Here is an 18,876-nt window from a genome sequence, read left to right on the forward strand (position 1 = left end):
CTCAGAGCCTGGCTGGGCAGGGGTCTGCTTGTGGGAGCTGGCAAGCAATTGCCTTTGGTTATTTGTTCCACTCCCACCTCTTTTCCTTCTTAAGTTTTCTCACTTTTGCTATTCTCTCCCCCATTCCACTGGCAGGGGTGAGGGGAGACTGGGTGCTCAGCTGCTGACCAGCATCAATGCATGATACTCTTCCTAAATAAGCTTCAGAGCTCCACCTCTGACTTGGTAGATTTGCGTAAAATACCTCTTTGTCAAAGGAATTTATGTACCAGTTCTTTCAGAATTTTTGGACAAAGACCATCTGATTGCTTCAGCATGTACACAATAAGCTTGCAAATTCATGTTTCTATCTATTTGATCACTTCTGTTTACATACATTCATTTCTGTCACCCGGCTTGTTTTTGCTCTGTGACTGTTATCATTATTGATAACAGAAGCAAAGTATTTATTTTGAGAACCATACTCAAACCATCCTTAAACCCAAGCACACCTTCACTGTACATGGGTCTTGCCTTCTTACACAAAAAAAAAAAAAAAAAAGCAAGAATTTTTTACCATTTGACAGTCATTGCAAAGTCTAATCCAGCTTGACATCTTTACTACTACTTTCTATCCCAACATAGTATTTTCTGTGAATTTGCTTACCTATTCCCCAGTGCTTGTAGACTCTACCATCTCTAACTGCAAAGATGCTTATTCACTCAGATAAGCCTGGGCACTACATCTCCCATTTTTCTCCTTTAAGGGCAGAGATTCCTCTTAATTCTCTCTTCTTTTTTTTTTTTTTTTTTAATAACCTCCAGGCATTTTTTCCCATTCAATCTCTCGGTTCCACAATTAACCTTCTTTTATTAAAATAGTCCTATTTGTTTGATCTCTTTGAAATCCAGAAGTGTACTGACAGAACCAAAGAAGTGTTTATTCTTCTATTTCAACTGAATTTAGTTAGGAATACTCAATGTTATCTTTGACACCTACATCTCTAATAACGTCATCATCACTTAAGAAAGCTGGTATTCAGATTTTCTGCTTCAGCAATTACTTGATGAAGAAACTTTTCATGCAGAACATACGTGAATGTTTGGGCCCTGCTCTTCTTAGTAGAACTTTAAATTTCCCAGCTATGAACTGGAGAATAAGTCTTTGCAATGACACAGTTCTTAGTAGTACTTCTCTTTAACAAATTACACATCTAAATCCAAACCCCAGGATTTAAATTCCTAGATTACCTCAGTAGAATTAATTTAATAGCCTTCTCTTCCCCTAGAATTATTTTATTCCTAAGAAATTATTTTCAGTCTGTGATGTCCTTTCTTCTTTCCTTCCCTCTTATCATCTAATTACTTATTTGGTGGTATTCCACCAATTAGCTTTCATTTTTTCGTTCCTGAATAGGAATGTGCTCTTATACCAGAACTCCAAACATATCTGCCATCCTACCATATTTCTGCTCTCTCTAAAATCAGTTTCACATCTGTAACCAATAGTTCACACTCCTTTGTCATGGTGTCTGTTGCCTAGTATTTATGCACAAATATTTCAGTTTTTCCTACTGACCACAGGAACTCCCTGTTTGCAGGCTCCCAGCACCTACTGACTGCTTGGCTTTGGAGACCTCTTTGCCCTGAGTCGGTCTCATAGTAAGCGTACCTGTGTTCAAAGACAGACTTGGACCCCAGCCCCTTAACAGAGCACCTCATGGTCAGCTACATCACTCACATACACACACAGTCTTCACCAACTACAACCAACCTTCTAAAAAACAAACACAAAAAATCACCAATCTGCCACGAACATTTATCAGAACCAAATCCCACAGTCCCCCTTAGCCATTGTTATTCCCGTCACCAACTCAGCACGCAAAGCCTTAATCCCCAGTTCTTTGGTTGCAGCCACCGCGTGCACTAGCCAGCCCATCCCTGCCCTTTGCCCACGAGCTCTCACAAAGAAGATGCATAAATTCCCAGCAAGCCAACCAATAATTACTGTTTTTTTCTCAGGAGCAGGACCCATTAGCTCCCCCTGTTTGCTAACCCTATTAGTAAGTGCTAGCATTCAGTAAAAAAGTATTTTATCCTCAATCAGACTCACCCCAAATTAGACCTCTCTGTAATTTGGTCTGAAGTCACTGTGCAACAAGGCATCATGCCATAACCTCTTTTTTCTCCCTGTCTACCAGATAAACATGCAATACTGTGCATGGGTTTGAGCAGTACATTGCAATATACTGTGGAGAATATCCAGTCAAGTTTACATCCAATACAATTCACAAGGTAACTATTTTGACCCACTGTTGTCACCTGCAGATCCTACAAAGACCTAAACTACCACAAAATCTAAGAGAAAAGCTGTGCTGTTAAAAAGTTTTGTAGTCTCAGGGAAAACAAGGACCAAATAGGCTTCATCTACCAGAAAAGTCATGCATATTGAAGGGTAGGGAAATTAATTGCAGCATCCCTGCTCATTACAGGGGGGTTGCACGAGATGACCTTCAAAAGGTCCCTTCCAACCCAAACTATTTTATGATTTAATGCCTCTAAAATTTCTGGGAAACCAAACCAACCATCAGTATGTTAGATGCTCACACCTCTGACAAAGGTGGCATAATAAACAAAGATGATGTTAACACATACATCTTCAGTTACCACCAGTATCTGAATTATACTATCTAAAAGTTATAGAAGTACACAGTTCCTTAAAAAATAAGCTGAACAGCTTGTGCCTACTATGCTTCAAGCATAGAGAAAGTAATTTCTTTATGGAAAGTTCTGTTTAGCACAGCATCATCATATCCCAACCCTCCCTCTCCAACTCACACATGATATTTTTAGTGGTCCTACAACTCCATATATGGCAATGCAGCTATTAGCTGCTTGGCTTTTTTAATTACACTTTTTCCACATATACAAGTTTTGTTACATGCATGAAAATACATCCATTCCACATTTTCAGCTGTCTTACAGTTGAAACTGTAAGAACAGGACTTAGCTGTCCCATAAATTGAATTCAACATTCACAAACATTTTCTTTTAGTCCAAAAATCATATCAAGCAAGCTGCCAAACAAGTATAAATATTATTATTTTTTTTTTTACAACAGGACACGTCACCCAGTTCTGGCTAGACCCCCCATAAAAAGAATGCCGAACAACGTTCCAAATTCTGCAATGCACCTAAAAAGGTGCCGACCCTACCATTAGTTTAGTTAAACCAAATAGTTTGTGGCTAGATGTCACAGCCACGTACACAACATTTGATATCCAACAACAAAGTTCTTTTTCTTTCTGTAGAAGGATGTTCTATACCAACTACACTGATAACATCATACCTACTTCAAAATCAGCATGGCTGTAGGACAACTGCCAACTTTCCTAATTTATTAGCCATGGAACTCAGTCGTAGGGCTTGTCTTTGCTAGAAAATAAAGGTTATTCCTACAACAGTGACACAGAACTGAGACTACTAACCCTTTACAGGTATCAGAGTAGTTTCACCTCAACAAGACAGCCTGGAAGTCTGCATGGTCTGGCTTGGAAAAGCTCAGGATAGTAGTAGATCATTACTGTACTAGCCCCCCTCTGCTGCCTCTCCCCCAGGCAGCTCACCCACGCCCACAGAAGAGCCTCTCCTCCACACCGCAGTGTCCATACCTAACACATGGGCATCACCTGGGGAGAAGACTGGTGACCTAGAGAAGTCAAAAGTCACTCTTCTGGTAAGAACAGGTGATTTGTACTTTTAGGTATAAACTCCAGGCTCTCTCACTGCCTTTAACTAAAATTACTAATGCCCATAAAACTACATCGTGCTTTATCGTCAGAAGACGTTTTCATCAGCTTAAGGGAACACCTATATTCAAACATATATCATGATCAAATCCTGCTGTTGTCTGAAGAGACAGACACTTTCATACGAATGTTACTTTTGCATATTTTTGTATGGTGTCTCTCATATTCTTATTTTCCACTTATTTCTCCATTTATAGGCAGGTCTAAAAGAAAACACACACACACTTTGCCTGAAGTTTCTTAGCCAGACCTACTGCTAAACGGATCACACTGCAGCCACTATCATCATTAATGGGAAGCTGAATCCTACAAGACCACAAACCACAGAAATTAGGGTTCTCCCCTGAGCTCAGGAAAAGGTATTAAGCCCTCGATCCCTTTGAGGGTCCAGAAGCTACACTACTTTACTCCTGCTATGCACTGAACAGCTTTAAGGACCAAATTCTTGAGTGCTTGAGGGTTCTTTGTAATACAATTTAAGATATGTGTGTGTGTATTTAAATCCAGCCCTTTCACTCTTCATTTTGCTATCCCAGGCTTTAGCAGTTCCTGAGGTTAGTACAAAATGCAGCTGACAGCAACGGCGGTAATATAGCACCCTTAGAGTGTTTGAAGTGTAAAGTTCATTAGTTCTACCTTAAGGTCACTCTTTTAATCCAACAGCCAGAATCTTATTCGCACTACCATGCTGTTATCCTGGAAAAAAAGAAAACTGCAAAAAAAATCAAGACGTCAGCTTAGATACTTCTTACAAGTGACAAGATCAGCACTAAAAACCCAAATCGCAGTCAATACCTTTTAGCAAGTTTCAAGAAAGCAGCAAAAGTATTCTTGATTGTGCTGTAAACCAAATGAAATTTAATAGAACGGATAAAGGAAATTAAGAAAGGAGAAGATAAACATTTCAATACCCAATAATTTTGCTTTATAATTATTAGTTGAACTTGGCTTACAAACAGAATTTATTAGAGTGTCTGTTGGGAATTACAAGACAGGCAAATAACTGAATTTTAATTTCTTTGTGTTTGTTCACTGATTTTTGTACATACAGTTTAAATTTTAACAAACTCAATTTTGCTTAGCCTCAGTGAATATTTGTACACTTATTAAAAAGTTCTGTCAACAGAAAACTTTTAGAACACAAGGACTGTGTTTTAAGAATTCTGAATCATATTTTTAAAATAAAAGATAACAGCTCTAACACATTAACTTGATTGATCCTGCACAAACTCTTACATGTTTATGTGCACTGTAAGAAGTTTTTAAAATTAAGTGGGACACACCTATAAGATAAGTATATTAGCATATATAAATGAGGATGATGTTCTCATTTTTAAGAAATAATCTAGAGACCCAAGACTTATTGGTAATATTAGAAATAAGTAGCTTTTCTTCGCTCCAAATACACATGCTCTAAAGGGTGAGAATTTTCAACCTTGTTTGTTCAGAAGAATGGGTACAGCATTTCTTTCCAGTTCTGAATTAGCAATCACCTCAAAATGAGCTCCCAAATTAAGATCCTTACCTACAAGACGCAAGAGTTATCATTTACATCCCCCAATTACCCTTTTATATTTATGCAGTTATATCATTCTCACACAAATGTTGTATTTCAACAAATATTAAATGGTTTTTATTTTACTCACCTGCACACTGAGATGAATCCATTTCTTCACAAGAATTCTCCCCAGTGTCATTACTTTTATTGGTGGCTGCAAACCATTTACTGTGCGATAATAAAACACGGTCTCTTTCTCAGAGATTGTGAGTTTGAACACAGTCTGCCCATCAATAGCCTTTTCTATCACACACCTTTGGAAATAACCAAGAAAAACAACATAAGGTCAGAGGCACACACATATACACATTCTTGCCAAGGTGCTATCCTGTAAAGTGATGCTAACCAGAATGTATTAAAATAAACATTAAAAATACAGCTCTTGAGAAGATGCTCAGTGACAGTGAAAGTCACAGGATGTACTAAGTGTAAAAGAACTTTAACAAAGATATTTTATGTCTTAATCTGTGAGGTTTGTTGTGCTTTCTTTTTTTAATTTAGCGCATGCAACTCCAGTTCACTTAGGGGTGGAAAAAGGGGTCCACTTTGCCTCCTCTCTTCAGGGTTCTGTGACAGAAACCAGAGCGGCTGGCCAGCAACTCTGCCAGGTCTCTGCTGCGCTTTTCATACAATGCTGTGTAACATGGTACATCCTGTGGAGGCACTCACGTTTTTCTTAGTCTAACAAGGCAAGTATAAGATAACCACAAAAAGCAGTACAAATGATATGTTCTGGAAATAAATCTTCCATCTTTCCACCAAATCTGTCCACGTAAGGTAGCAATACCACCAGCTTTCCCTCACTCTCCCTTTGGCACGGTCTTTCTTGACCCCAAAAGAACCAGAGCAAGGCAAGAAGACTAGCCAGACACTTGTTACGGGGTTTTCCCCACAAAGATTTCACATCAAAATCAAATGCGACACTGACCTATAAAGTACAAATAACACCACCAATAGCAACCCACGCTGCATATCTAGCTGCTGAAATATTTTGGCACTCTGATCACCATGATGTCAAGGGGTCTCAGAAAGCATAGGCTACATATGCTTGTGAAACAGCTATGAATTAAGGTAATCGGCCACACAACAAGAATTATGCAGTTCTGCATTCCCATTTCAGCAGCTTGAGAAGTCCAGTCTTTCATTTACTGACCCGTGAAAAGTTAAATATTTTAAGTCACTCCAGACTAAATCAGTGCAAGAAGTCAGAAGAGAGAAGCATATGAAATTCGTATAAAACCAGGATTTACTTAGACATATTAAAAAAAAAACCAAAACACACCAAACCTTAACTACCAATAAGTGTCTTCACCTACTATGCATTTATAAAAGGAAGGTATCAAAAAGGCTGTTCTTTGATACTGCCTTATTCACTAAATTACCTTTAAGTCCAAGAGAAAAATTAATTCATCTTAACTGTTACCATATTAGCCTGGTGGAAAGCTGTCAATAAAACATCTTGCAAAACGCAGACTTTTGTTTTTCAAACCTCACTAAAAGCACATTTCTTAATATATTGTCAACTGGTCTTTTCAATATTTTGTTTGCTTGTAAACTTGCTAGTTTTGCTAGATAATAAACGTGAGGGAAGGCTCAGCTAAGTAGCAAAATATTTAGGAACTGGATTTACCCAGTTCCTGGATAAACAATAATTGGATAATCCAGTTTTTTGTTTATTTTAGTTATCTAAAACAAACATCCCCACATTGTTTTTATCCCCAAAGGTGTCATGACTTTAAGAAGGGAAGCGACCTTGATGTACATCACTTTGAGAACTGGAAAGAACAAATGTGAATTACGACTTGCTACTGAAAGAGAAAAATCAAGAGACAGAAAAAAAGGGGGTGGGGGTATGTACCCAAACTAGTGCTAACACAGGTGAAATAGACATAAGCATTACTTTTACTTCTGACTCTGAGCCCGATTTTCCACTCCAGCCATGTTTACAGAGAAAAACCACTGTTCCTGTGAAATTTCCAACTTCTGGTAACCTGCAGTCCCACAGAGCCAATTCCTGACTACATAAATCTCTGTGGTGGTGGGGCTGGAGGGAGAAAAAGTAACGCAACAGAAATCTGCTTGGTCAGCTTTCAAACAGAAAAAAAAAAAAAAAAAAAAAAAAAAACACTCTAGAGACTCTAATACAGCTGCACATATTAACAGGAACACTTGCAAATGGAAACCTCTGCACAGGTTCAAAATCAGACACATGGTATCTTAAGGCAAATCCCCTCTCAGTCTAATTCCTAACATAAAACATCTGAAAGGATATAAAGTAATAGGATATGATCTTAGTCCTTTAACCAAAGTAAAAAAAAAATACACCTACCACCCACTTCACAGCCAGGCTGTTCCCTCTGACCCTTTTGCATGCAGAAGGGCCCCAGCTTACTTCTCTCCCACTGCCAATGTCTTCTGGCTACCTAACTTCCAGTTAGCCCAGTTCACACTAAATTGATATAAACTGCCTGTAATGATTACTCATATATGCTAAGCTTCTACTCATCTTCTTATCCTATTCCATTGTGAAGGGTTATCATCATATACAATTTCCTATATTGTGCTAATGCTTACTTACAGGCTTACTGAAAGCATTTATACTAACTGATCAGTACATGCAGTAAGAGAGGAAGCATGGGGAAAGAATAAAATTCAGGGACAAGAGCTCTGCTCGATTATCACACTTACTGCCTAAAGGGAAAGTAAATGTAGACACTGGAGTACAAATGTCAGTGTTTTCTCACTATTCTCTTGTTTTTCTTCAAGATTTCCAATATTCAATGACTTAAACACACACCTACAAATACATATACTATATATCTTAGAAGAAAATAAGGCTTCAAATAAATCTCTAACATGACCTGACTTCCCTCTCCTTTTAAGTGTATTTTTTCCAAGATTCCCATAAGAAAACTTGGTATATGAAACTGACAAAGAAAATTGTCCATGTCTTTGCTTATCCACATATATTTGCTCCCCCAGAATGTCACAATCTTCAAAGGGCCTTCAGACTTTAGATCCTCACATCAGTATCTCTCACTTCAGACAGCACAGTAACATCTAGCAGAAAGATCCTCCTATCCTTACGTGAGCACAGGCCTAGCAGAAACATCAGTCTTTACAAGGATGCAATGGGACACTGTACAGTAACCCTCAGCTTCTTTCCTAAAGCACTCTCTAGCAGCCAGACCATGCATTCAGCATGAAGAAACACACTACGGTATTGTCCAAAAAATACAGGTCTGCTGTACTTAATGCAAGAGCACTTCGCCAGTAAATAAAAAATACTTTGTTAAACTTTCAATTATTCTACTGGTAAAATGAGCAGCTGGTTCTAGCTCATCTTCCTAGTGTTTTGGTGGTAATGCAAAGACTTTGTTAGAATGAATCCTAGTTTCATGAAGTCCCTCTGCTGTGGTAATGGGCTTTAAAAGGTCTCAGGAATGACATTAACAGGGACAATTCCCCTTCAGGAACTGGAGAAAAAAAAAGAAAAAAAAAAGGATACCTGGTAAGTCAAACTCCTTTTGCCAACCAGAAGGACTCACTAAATCACTAAGCAATACAATAAAATGAAAAACATCTCTAGTTTGCCATTAAACTATTTCTCTTTTGTAGGATGCCTTCTGAGTCAAGCTTCAGTAGCTATTTGGGTGCAATTACCGTTTCGCCACAACTGGAGCTCTGTATTCCCTTTATGAAGGAAGAAAAATTAGCATGCTTCTTTCTGTTAACAACAAAAAAAAAAAAACAAAACCAAACAAAACAAAAAAAAAACCAAAAAAAAAAAAAAGAGTCTGGACAGTGGCATATTATCCTGACCACTGGAATGTTGTCCAATTTTCAGGACTGGGCTCTACCATTGTAATTCCTACATGTTGAGTAGCAGCAATTTCGTAAGGCAGAAGAATGAAGTGATCTATTACTAAAACTGAATAGAAAACATTTAGATTTTAAAGTGATCTATAAAACCCACTGAACAGGAATATGTACATTGTGTAGTTATTAACAAAGTAGCAATTGGAGGCTAATGTTTTACACTAGTCCATGGATAATCAGACATCCGTAGAGTCTAGTTTCTGCACAGCACTTAATGTTTTGAAGCTAAGGGCTTTTTAAAGTGAAGCACACAACTAGTATGTTCTTTAAAAAGGATCTGCACAACGAGGGTAATAAAGAGTAGGAGGCTCTGCATTTTATGTTGGATGAAGGGCACTTTCTTCGCAGGATTTGTGATGCATTTTTCAAAAAAGCCAATTTTTCATTATGGTAGGGCCCAGTCAAGCTGAAGGGTCGTTTCAGCGGCAACTTGCTACAAACATGACACGACGGCAAGTAAGAGAGGGCACAGGCTTAGCCACATCTATTTTGTGAACGCCTAGTGAAATTTCACTAGCAGTTTGAATAGTGGAATCTTTTGTTAAAGTAGCAACACAATCTCTTGTTCAAGTCAACGCACCCCAGATCTCCCCAAAGAACTATAAACTCTCTTCTATAACTCTGAGATACTAATTTTTGAAGATCTGGAAGTTTTCCTTGTTTGCTTTTAAGGAGTGAACTTGTCTTAGGGGATTCCTAAAATTTTAGATAATTTTTTTCCATCATGAAAGCAGCAATAGCATAAACCCCTGATAACGGGTTTTTCTAACAACTTCCAGAAGAAGGAATATGAATTAGAAATACAAATTTAGATTTTTAAGAACAAACATACATGTTATGTATGAATAGTTCTCACCGAAAGCAACTGGACTATCATTTGAGTCAATGCCATCAAAACTGACGAATACTTGTCAGTTGTCTTGATACTTGCAAAGACCCCAAGCTAAATATGGCTTTAAAATGTCAGTTTCTCACTGTACCTTTTTAAAACTTTAAATAGCTTGCTAATAATGACTGTGACTACAATGATCAATTTTTTTAAGAGCACCAGGAAAGTAAACACCTTCAATACTACTTACATTACACCTTCTTGCTCAGGTTTCAACCATACAGTTAACGTAAATGAAGCTGCAAGCCTCAGAGAGCGGGGAGTAGAGAAGCAATCCTCGTGATTATGAAAAATAAAACTGGAAGCGTTGCTGAAGGACCCTGGACGCAAGTCCCTTTTGTCCTCTGTGATACAGGTACCAAGGCCTTCAGCAAGAAGCAGTTTGTAGGAAGAAGGTGATGACCTGTATGGACATTCCTGAACACAAAACCTCTGGGTGCAGGACATAATACTTTCAACAGCTACTGAGCTATGACAGAAAGTACTTCGGTCTGGCAGCCCACAAGTGGCTTGAGTTGGCACGATTGACACATTCTTGAAAGCTCCCACATTTTCAAGCCTAGGGAAATGTCCCTGAGAGCTGACCAACACAAAGGAGTCATAATAAGTTAAGATTAATGTTTCAATAGCATGAAACAAGAAACGACACCTCAAGGAAAGAGCCCAGCAATTCATGTTTACAAAAAAGCTCCTCCTGATTAAAGCATCCATAAATAAATAATGATGTCCATGTCGGTAGCAATGTCCTCAGGTGGTACGCTTTAAGAGTTTATGTAGCGTTTCATCTTCAAAACACTCATGCAAGGACTCAGTCACAGGGGGCATCTACATCTTCTGGCCAGCGAAACGCACGTGGGTGACAGCTGGTATCTGCGAACAACAAAACAGACACAGATCACGGGAGGAACATGCCTTTTTACACCAACAGAAGCAATGCCCCCGTAGGGATTGCAAGGGTTTGAGTTCTTCCACGTTTCAGGCAGCGGGCCCACCCGCGCTGGCCACAGCCAAGGCGTGCCTCTAGGCGAGGGCCAGGGGCCCAAGCCCACCCGCGCCCGAGCCCGCTCAGCCCAGCGGGATTTATCCCAGATCCACCGCGTGACATGAGGCCGACGCTCAGCTCCGCGCATGAAGGCGATGGAGCCAGGGGGCAAACCGGGACACCAACTCCAGCGTCCCAACGTCCTTCCTGAGGGTTTCAAGCCGGCGGGTTGAGCCTCGGGTCCACGGTCCCGCGGGGCTTCCCCCAGCGCCGCTGCCCGCCGTGCGGGGGACGCGGAGGGGCACCCCCTGCCACCGCGGGGCCACGCCGGCCGAGCCCCCGACACGGACCTACCCGTCCCTCAGGCGGCGGCCCGCCCGCGCCTCACCCCGCTGCCCGGCTCACGCCGCTCCTGCCAGCGCTCGGCAAAGCCGATTAACACCCCGCTCCCCATCTGTCCCCTGGGGAAGTGTCTCACGGCGGCCGCCCGCGCCGGGGCTCGCCGGCAGGCTGGCTGGGCCGGGCGGCGAACCGCGCGATGGCAGCCGATAAAAAAGTTGATTTACCGTCCTGCGCTCCGCCCGGGAGCGGCGCGGCCAGCGGCGGAGAGCGGCGCGGCGCCCGGCGGCCCCCCGCGGCAACGCCGCCCGCCGTCTCCCGGCAACGCCGCGCCCCCCCCCCCGCCCGCACCTGCCGCGCGTTAAAGCGGCCGCAGCGCAGCGGCCCGGCCCGGCCCCGCGCTCCCCCGGCGCAGCCCGGGCCGGGTTTTCCACGCAGCCGGCGCTCCCGCGGGACGAGGCCGTTCCGCTGCCGCGCGTGTGCGCGGGGTGGGATGTCAGCACAGCCCTGGGCAGCGGCGGGCAGGCCCCGGGCTGCGGGAACGGGCCGCCCGCCCCGGGGGTGCGGGGCCTGCCGAGGGCAACTCCGGCCCGGGCCGCTTGGGCATTTGGGGAAACGAGGAGGCACTGGGCTCTGCGTTGGGTTTTCTCAGGTTGTAGGGTCAGACTTTCCCGGGGCAGAGAAACAGGAAGGCGTGTTCCTTGTACACACCGAAACGAGCGAGGGTGGGAGGTTGGAGCCAGGGGACCGGGAGAGCAGACCAGGAGCAGGGAAACGTCGTAATCACCCTTCCCGCAGCCAAACAAGTGCAAACATGAAACCGTGGGGACCTTCAGATGTTTTTGACGCAGCCTTCGTTTCTCTGCTAGCTACGCAGAGCTAGCACAAACACGCGGCAGAGTTGCCATCAAAGCTAGCACAAACACACTGCAAAGTTGCCATCGGTGCACTAAGCATGAGCTACAATAGGTTGTTTGTAAGTATTTCTGGATGGAGAAGCACCAATTAATATGGCCCCTGAGGATATATAAAGCATCTATAAATTTTATCTTTATTATGGAAGTTGCATGAGCTGCAACCTGGCTGGTATCTTTCCCAACAATTTTGTTGAAATAGCCTCCAGTAACTTGTCACCTTAGTGTGTTTGGACTTCTATTAGCTACATAGTTACAAAATTCTGTGGCAACATACACAAGTGTTAAGAAATCATCCTCTGTCATAACTCTCCATGCATTTTAACAAGCCCTTCATCCTGCAACAAACAAGCTCCTCAACCATTCCTGCAACATCTCCATTTTAATACAGATCTTTTTCCTAAGGTCATAAAAGATAAATAGTAATTCCAGCTAACGTTATCAGTCACTTTGCAGTGTTTTAATGTCCTGGTAGTCATTAAACATCCTAACGCTATTGTCAGAATGACGATCCCTATTCAAATGTAAAGAACTTTGTTTACCGCAGAAGGGATGGGGGGTAAACCTTGGTCTGAGGCATGGTGCAACACCCCAGCACACACAGCATGTCTAGATAAATACAGTTAGACCACAGGCAACCACAATACCATCAACGGTGCGACAGTAACAGTGTTTGCACATCAAAAGTAAGCCAGGTCTTACAGAACATGGTGGGGAGAGAACAGACAGGAAACAACAGAATAAAACTCCCAGGCATTGGCTACCATCTCAGGACAGCAAACAAGGTGGGAACAGGTATGAGTCACGGATCATGCACCTGACAGCAGTTGGAATTACCAAGTGGCCAAAGATACCAGACCTGACTTTTATTTCTTGCAATTCCTGAAATACTAAAAAAAAAAAAAAAAAAAAAAAAAAAAACACACACACACACACACACCCAAACACACACACACCAGGTTTTGCTCTGTCCCACCTCTTTCTAGCAACCAGCAAGGCCTGCTCCAAGAATCCTTGCAGGTTTAACAGGTATCTGAAAGAAGTTCAGAGTACATCCATCACCAAATGCACTTTCTGTTATATTCTGCAAATACTTGACAGCCCCACCACCTCCCAACTATACCACAGCATCTTTCATAGTCAGTGCTCAGGTGCTCAGACTGGGAAAATGGCCCTTACTCATGTTATACCCTCTATCCCCAAAGATAACCAGCCCAGCAGGGATCGTGATTTTTCCCTTTACATATTACATCCAAATATGCAAGACAATAGTGCAAACCTTGCCAACAGCATGATTACCCAGGTCAAGGATAACTACGTTTTTGTCAAGGACACCATTGCTCATAAGGAGTATAATGAATAAACTACCTGCAGGAGGTTAAAAGATGAGAAAGCATCCAAAGGCCTTCACAATCAGGAACACGCATGTGATATAAACTGTACCACAAACAAAAAAAGAGTGGTTTTGCAGGAAGTGTTATGGATCCTGTTCATGGCAGTGTTTTGAAGGTTTTTGATATACATACATGAAAACAGGGAGTTCCACCAAGCAAGAAAGTGTGCTAGTATTATGCAATGAATTCTCGTGAAGAATTCATTATGCCCATTTAACAGATTTAGAATTGCAGCACAAGGAAATTCAAATGCTTGAAACTTTTAGTTACGACTGTTCATCTTATCAGGAAAGCCTTCAATAGCCACTGGGTACTCTAAGCCACACAGATGCCATTGGAGAATCTGACCTGCAACAGAAAGTTGTCACATAAGCGGGAAGAGCCTGATCCTAATGATTCAACATCCTAATGATTCATCCATGGCAGATAGCATCATCCAAAAAAAGCTTTCCATACCAGCTGTTTTCTTAACCTATGGTTAACAGTCTCAGGACCCACTGACTGCTCTAAGAGGTTGGGGCAGGTTACTAAGAAGAAGAAACCATAAAGCCTAATTTGTTATATAGCAGGGTGGGCCTTGACCAGAAAATTTTGAAGACCACATATCTAAAATCTGTGTGCTCTGAAGCAGAGGTTTGATATGAGAAGTCATCTTTCTAGAATCAAGTTATAAGCCCTCAAAAATACCAATTTGCACATGCTCAGTGGAGCATCTTGTTGGAGATGGTAAAACCACAGAGATTAATAAAGTTTGTATACAGGCCAAATTTACCACCACCATTTCCAGACTTCAATGTGCTCAAATTCATAGCAGTGATAATCTGGTAGAAAAAAAAACAACAAAAAAACCCCTACCACACCAAAGCGAAGAAAGGATGAAGTGAGACAGAGAATGCAGCAATACACTTACTCAAAACTCCAATAATACAAAACTAGTCTGCACAAACAGTGTACATTGCATGTGTGTGTTTTATACTTAGTTCAATGCCAATTTAAAATAATTCACTAGAATCACAATTACTGGAACTACTGAGGCAGAATTTCAGGTAATCCATTTCTTTCCCCAAAACACCATGGGTATTCTGCACCATCACAATTGCTTTTAAATAATATTAGCAGTGAGCAAAGTCTTGGCAACTAATTTCTTCACCAATTTTGCCTTGTCTTCTGTTCATAAATTCTGAAAAACTGAAGAATTTTTCAGTGTATTGAAAGCTTCCATTTGTATCATATTCTGCAAATCTATCATTTAAACACCTTATATCAATATTAGCTTTTATTTGCACAGCGTTGACTAGTTGCATGCTACTATTTTTGCTATTGTGTGCAATGACCTATGTGGACTAACCGATGCAGCATGACTTTCAAAGATTAGGCTCAAGCGTACAATTCAAAATTCACTTTCAGTGAATATTCATAAAGACTTTTTTTTATGAGTGCTTTTTCTTGTAAAACTACACCATTTGAATATTTGCAGGAAATTAACATAGAAGAACCATTTGCATAGCTGAGTCAATATTTATTTCAAATTTAACTGTCTAGCAAAATTATTTTTTCCAGTATTTTGCAGGTAATAATAAAACTACAATGCAAGCACGTTTTAATAGCTGGAGGGGAGTTGATCACGACAACCCAGAAATAATTAACAACTTATGTTTTAAAGGGGAGGGAATTCTGTGTAAGCCAGTGAAATAAATATTGGAGTAAAGTTTTCTGAAAGCACAGGAGGAGGTGGCAAGTATTTTATAGAGCTGTTAAGAGCCTTTTAACAGCTGTAGAAGTACAGTACATCACATTGCTTATTTTAGCACCAAAAACTTCCTTTGTTACTAGAAAGGCAGAAATGAAAGACTTAGGCAACAAGTTTTACAACAGGCAAAGGCTTCCTTCACTTGAAAACAATGAGCTAGACTGTACTTCACATGGTAAATCTAGTGAAAGGAAACCTCCTCTGCAAGGATGCCTTTACACATTTGCTTTTGCATGACAACAGTAGGCTGTAATAATGGCCTGTCCAAGCAGGAAGGGCCATCCTATACAGCTGGAGCACTTGAGCTGTCATCATTGACCTTTTCTTTCCCCACAGCATCTGTTGTTCCTCCACACCTCCCCCTACCCCAATCCATCATATGCTTTCCTGCCGGTTCCCGGCATAGAACACGTCCAAATAGCAGCTTCATTTTTCCCCTTCTCCAAAGGAAAAAGCCCATTCCCCAAAAAACATTCTCTAGTACATCTGCTGGCCTTTGACTCTTTCAATACATTATCTGTACTTAATTAATCAATTCTCTGTTTCATCAGCTGATTATCAACACCTTCTCCAGGCTCTCAGTCAAATCCCTACCCCTACTCTTCATTTTCCTTTAGACCTTCTCCTTTAATCCTCTATTTCATGGCTGCTTAATCCATAGCTGCTTTACCAGGCAGCCCCTTCCATCCTCTTCTGCTTCCTCATCATTAAGCAACAAGCTTCCTGCTCAACCTCAAGCACTCCAGCTGATCTCACCTTCCTTGCCCCAAGCCTTCTTTCAGCAAAACATGATTCCACATCTTCTTCCAACTTTTCATTACATCCCAAAGGAGGATCTTCCAGTTCTGCAGATGCTTCCCATTTTCTGGGCTCAGCTACAGTCAAGTGCATCTTGAGCACAGACCTCAGGTAATGGCAGAGCAGGGGGGACTGCTTCCCCCCCTGCCAGAAGGGGCGGTCAGCAACCAGCCAGCAGAAATTCTGTGAAGAGACTTACACTTGAGACATTAAAGAAAAAAAAAAGACAATCCTGATTTCAAGTATCAGGCTCACTCACCAAAGACAGCATTTTTTCTAAAAATCCTTCCCTTGATTTCAAAGAAAGGTAAAAATGAATTCTGTGCTTTCTTAAAACAAATAAAAAACAAAAAGAAAAAAAACAGCGAAACTTTGACTGGGCATATACATGTTGTCCTAGAAAATTACATTAGGGTTTGTCCAAGTTTCATATAATGAGGCAATTTTCTGAAGACAGATGAACTGGGTATTCAATTGAGGACTGCACCATACAACATGAGCAAAATTGTTTCCTCCTGTAACTTATGCTTTTTCTTCCCAAAAAATTCTGATTTCACAGTTCCCAAAATACTTCACTGATCCTTGTCATCTTTCTGGCCAAAAACCTTGCATGTGTATCCTGTTACTTCTAAATTAGCTTTTATTTCACAGCCCCTCTTGTTGCTTCCTGCAGATCACTAAATACAGTCAGATTTATCATTCCCAAGGACATACTCCTTCCCCAAATATCTCCCTCCTGTAAGGATCTCATTGCTTTCTATTCAGACCAACTCTTCAACTAGCATCAGGTCCCTCAAACCTTTCTCTTCTGCCCTCAGAATCCTTATTCCCGCCAGTTTCTTCTGCTTTTCAACATATCCTTCTCCTTCACAGCACACTGTCTTCACTAATTCTCACCCCTTTACTTTTCTCTCTGTCTTCCTATTAACATCCCTTCCCTCTGAAAGTTTCCACCCTGAACTCACCTCAGTTCAAAGATCTCCAAAGTTGGTGGTAAATCCTTTCTCAGGTCCTCTGTCTTCTATATGTCCCAAGGAAGAGACCTAGAGGAAAAACTCCAGAGCCATAAAACTTACTGCTGTGCTTTCCCTAGCTGCAGGGATAGCAGGCACAGTAACGGTGAGGTAGGACCTTCATCTCCACAGGGGAGTCACACTGCCCTTCTTTCCTGTCTAGGACACATTCAAGGTCACCCCATGCCAGCAGGAGCAATTAAACCCTTCCTGCTGCACCACCAAGATCCCTGATGGGCAGCAAGAGCAAGACATACGGGGGGAGCTGCTGCTGCCTCCCCATCTGCTCCCCTCCACGAGGAGCTAAGAAGAAACCAAGTTGGGTGTAGGGCTGTTTTCTTCCCACCTCGTTACAGCTCACCTGTGCCAGCACAGCATGGTATCGCTTTTTCAAGTAACAGTTATGTCTCCAAATAATTTCCAGCAACCGGGACAAATTCACTCAGCCCTGAAAGGATGCAGCTGCCTTGGCAGCATAGTTCAGCTGATTTCATGTCCTCTCTCCACTCAGACTGATACGGAGCAAGAACTTTACCATCAGTACTATTTTACTCCAAAGTTCCCCTGTTGCATTATGTGCCATCTTTCAAATGCATGCAGTGCCTGTAGAGGCCACACGCTTTTCTTTAAAGCAGCAATTCCTCTGCTCCTGGCACCACTTTTCTTCAAGAATCATTTAAGAAGTGTTGCATTTAAAGAGACAGCACTCTCCCTGGAGCCACTGAGTTAAGCTCAATATACTTCCACCTGTAAGTGAAACACATTAACATTATTCATCATCCTAACTTTCAGATGCTCATTATTCCCAGTTACTGCATACACATTTTTGCATACAGTCATTTTATGCATCTTATTCTATACTGTAAATTCTGAGGAGCATTAGCATGCACTGTAGGATTTTGTACTGTTCTAGAATTGTAGGATAAGTATAGGCAAATTTAAATAAAATAAATGGACACACTTCTTGTAATAAAATTCAGATGCTAGATTAAGAGAGGCTATCTGAAGAGGAAACACTAAGAAAACCCAAATTCTCATTAGAGCCCAGAAATGAGTGACTGTGCACGTCTGTTTCTTAGTTTCCTTATCTACAAGTGGAGAAGGTTGATACTCACTTTAGCAAAGCATTATGAGATGTGCAGGAAGGAACAAAATACAAAAGAATTATCAAGTGCAGTAGAATTCCTGAGTTTAACTGTCAAATGTCAAAACCAACCCTTTTTTCTTAAAGTTCAAGAAAGTGCTTAACATAGCAGTAAATTTAGTTTCAGCTACTAACAAAAAGATGTACTCTTAAAAGGCAAAAACTGGAAGTATGTGACGCCTGAATGCTCCAACAAACTGGTCCTGTAGAATGCTAGAGGGCAGTCAAGAATTAATACCCCATGGCAAAGGAAAATTGACAGTAGGACCCTGCATCTTTATAAATCTTTTCTATATGATCAACTAAAATAGAAATAGTATCAATAACATGCAAATACAGTCTAACAGTCACAGCAAGGAATCATGGATTTGCATCTTTACTGGTGAAGGGGAAAAACTAGGAAGCCCTTCAAAGTGCTGGGCAGCAGC

The 18,876-nt window shown here is 41.3% G+C and overlaps 1 protein-coding gene across 1 annotated transcript in view; it reads right to left on the reverse strand.

Moving 5' to 3' along the window:
- USH2A (usherin) overlaps window positions 1-18,111 on the reverse strand; it is a 397,508-nt gene extending 379,397 nt beyond the window's left edge. Inside the window, exons 1-2 of the mRNA XM_080408501.1 lie at window positions 10,305-18,111; window positions 5,435-5,600 (exon numbers count right to left, since the gene is read on the reverse strand). Coding sequence (XP_080264627.1) covers window positions 5,435-5,600; window positions 10,305-10,825 — 687 coding nt within the window. The 5' untranslated portion in view covers window positions 10,826-18,111. The remainder of the gene's footprint in view (window positions 1-5,434; window positions 5,601-10,304) is intronic.
- Between the last annotated feature and the right edge of the window lie 765 nt (window positions 18,112-18,876).

This window comes from Falco punctatus (genome assembly GCF_963210335.1).
Source record: "Falco punctatus genome assembly, chromosome: 12".
In the NCBI taxonomy this organism is placed as follows: domain Eukaryota; kingdom Metazoa; phylum Chordata; class Aves; order Falconiformes; family Falconidae; genus Falco; species Falco punctatus.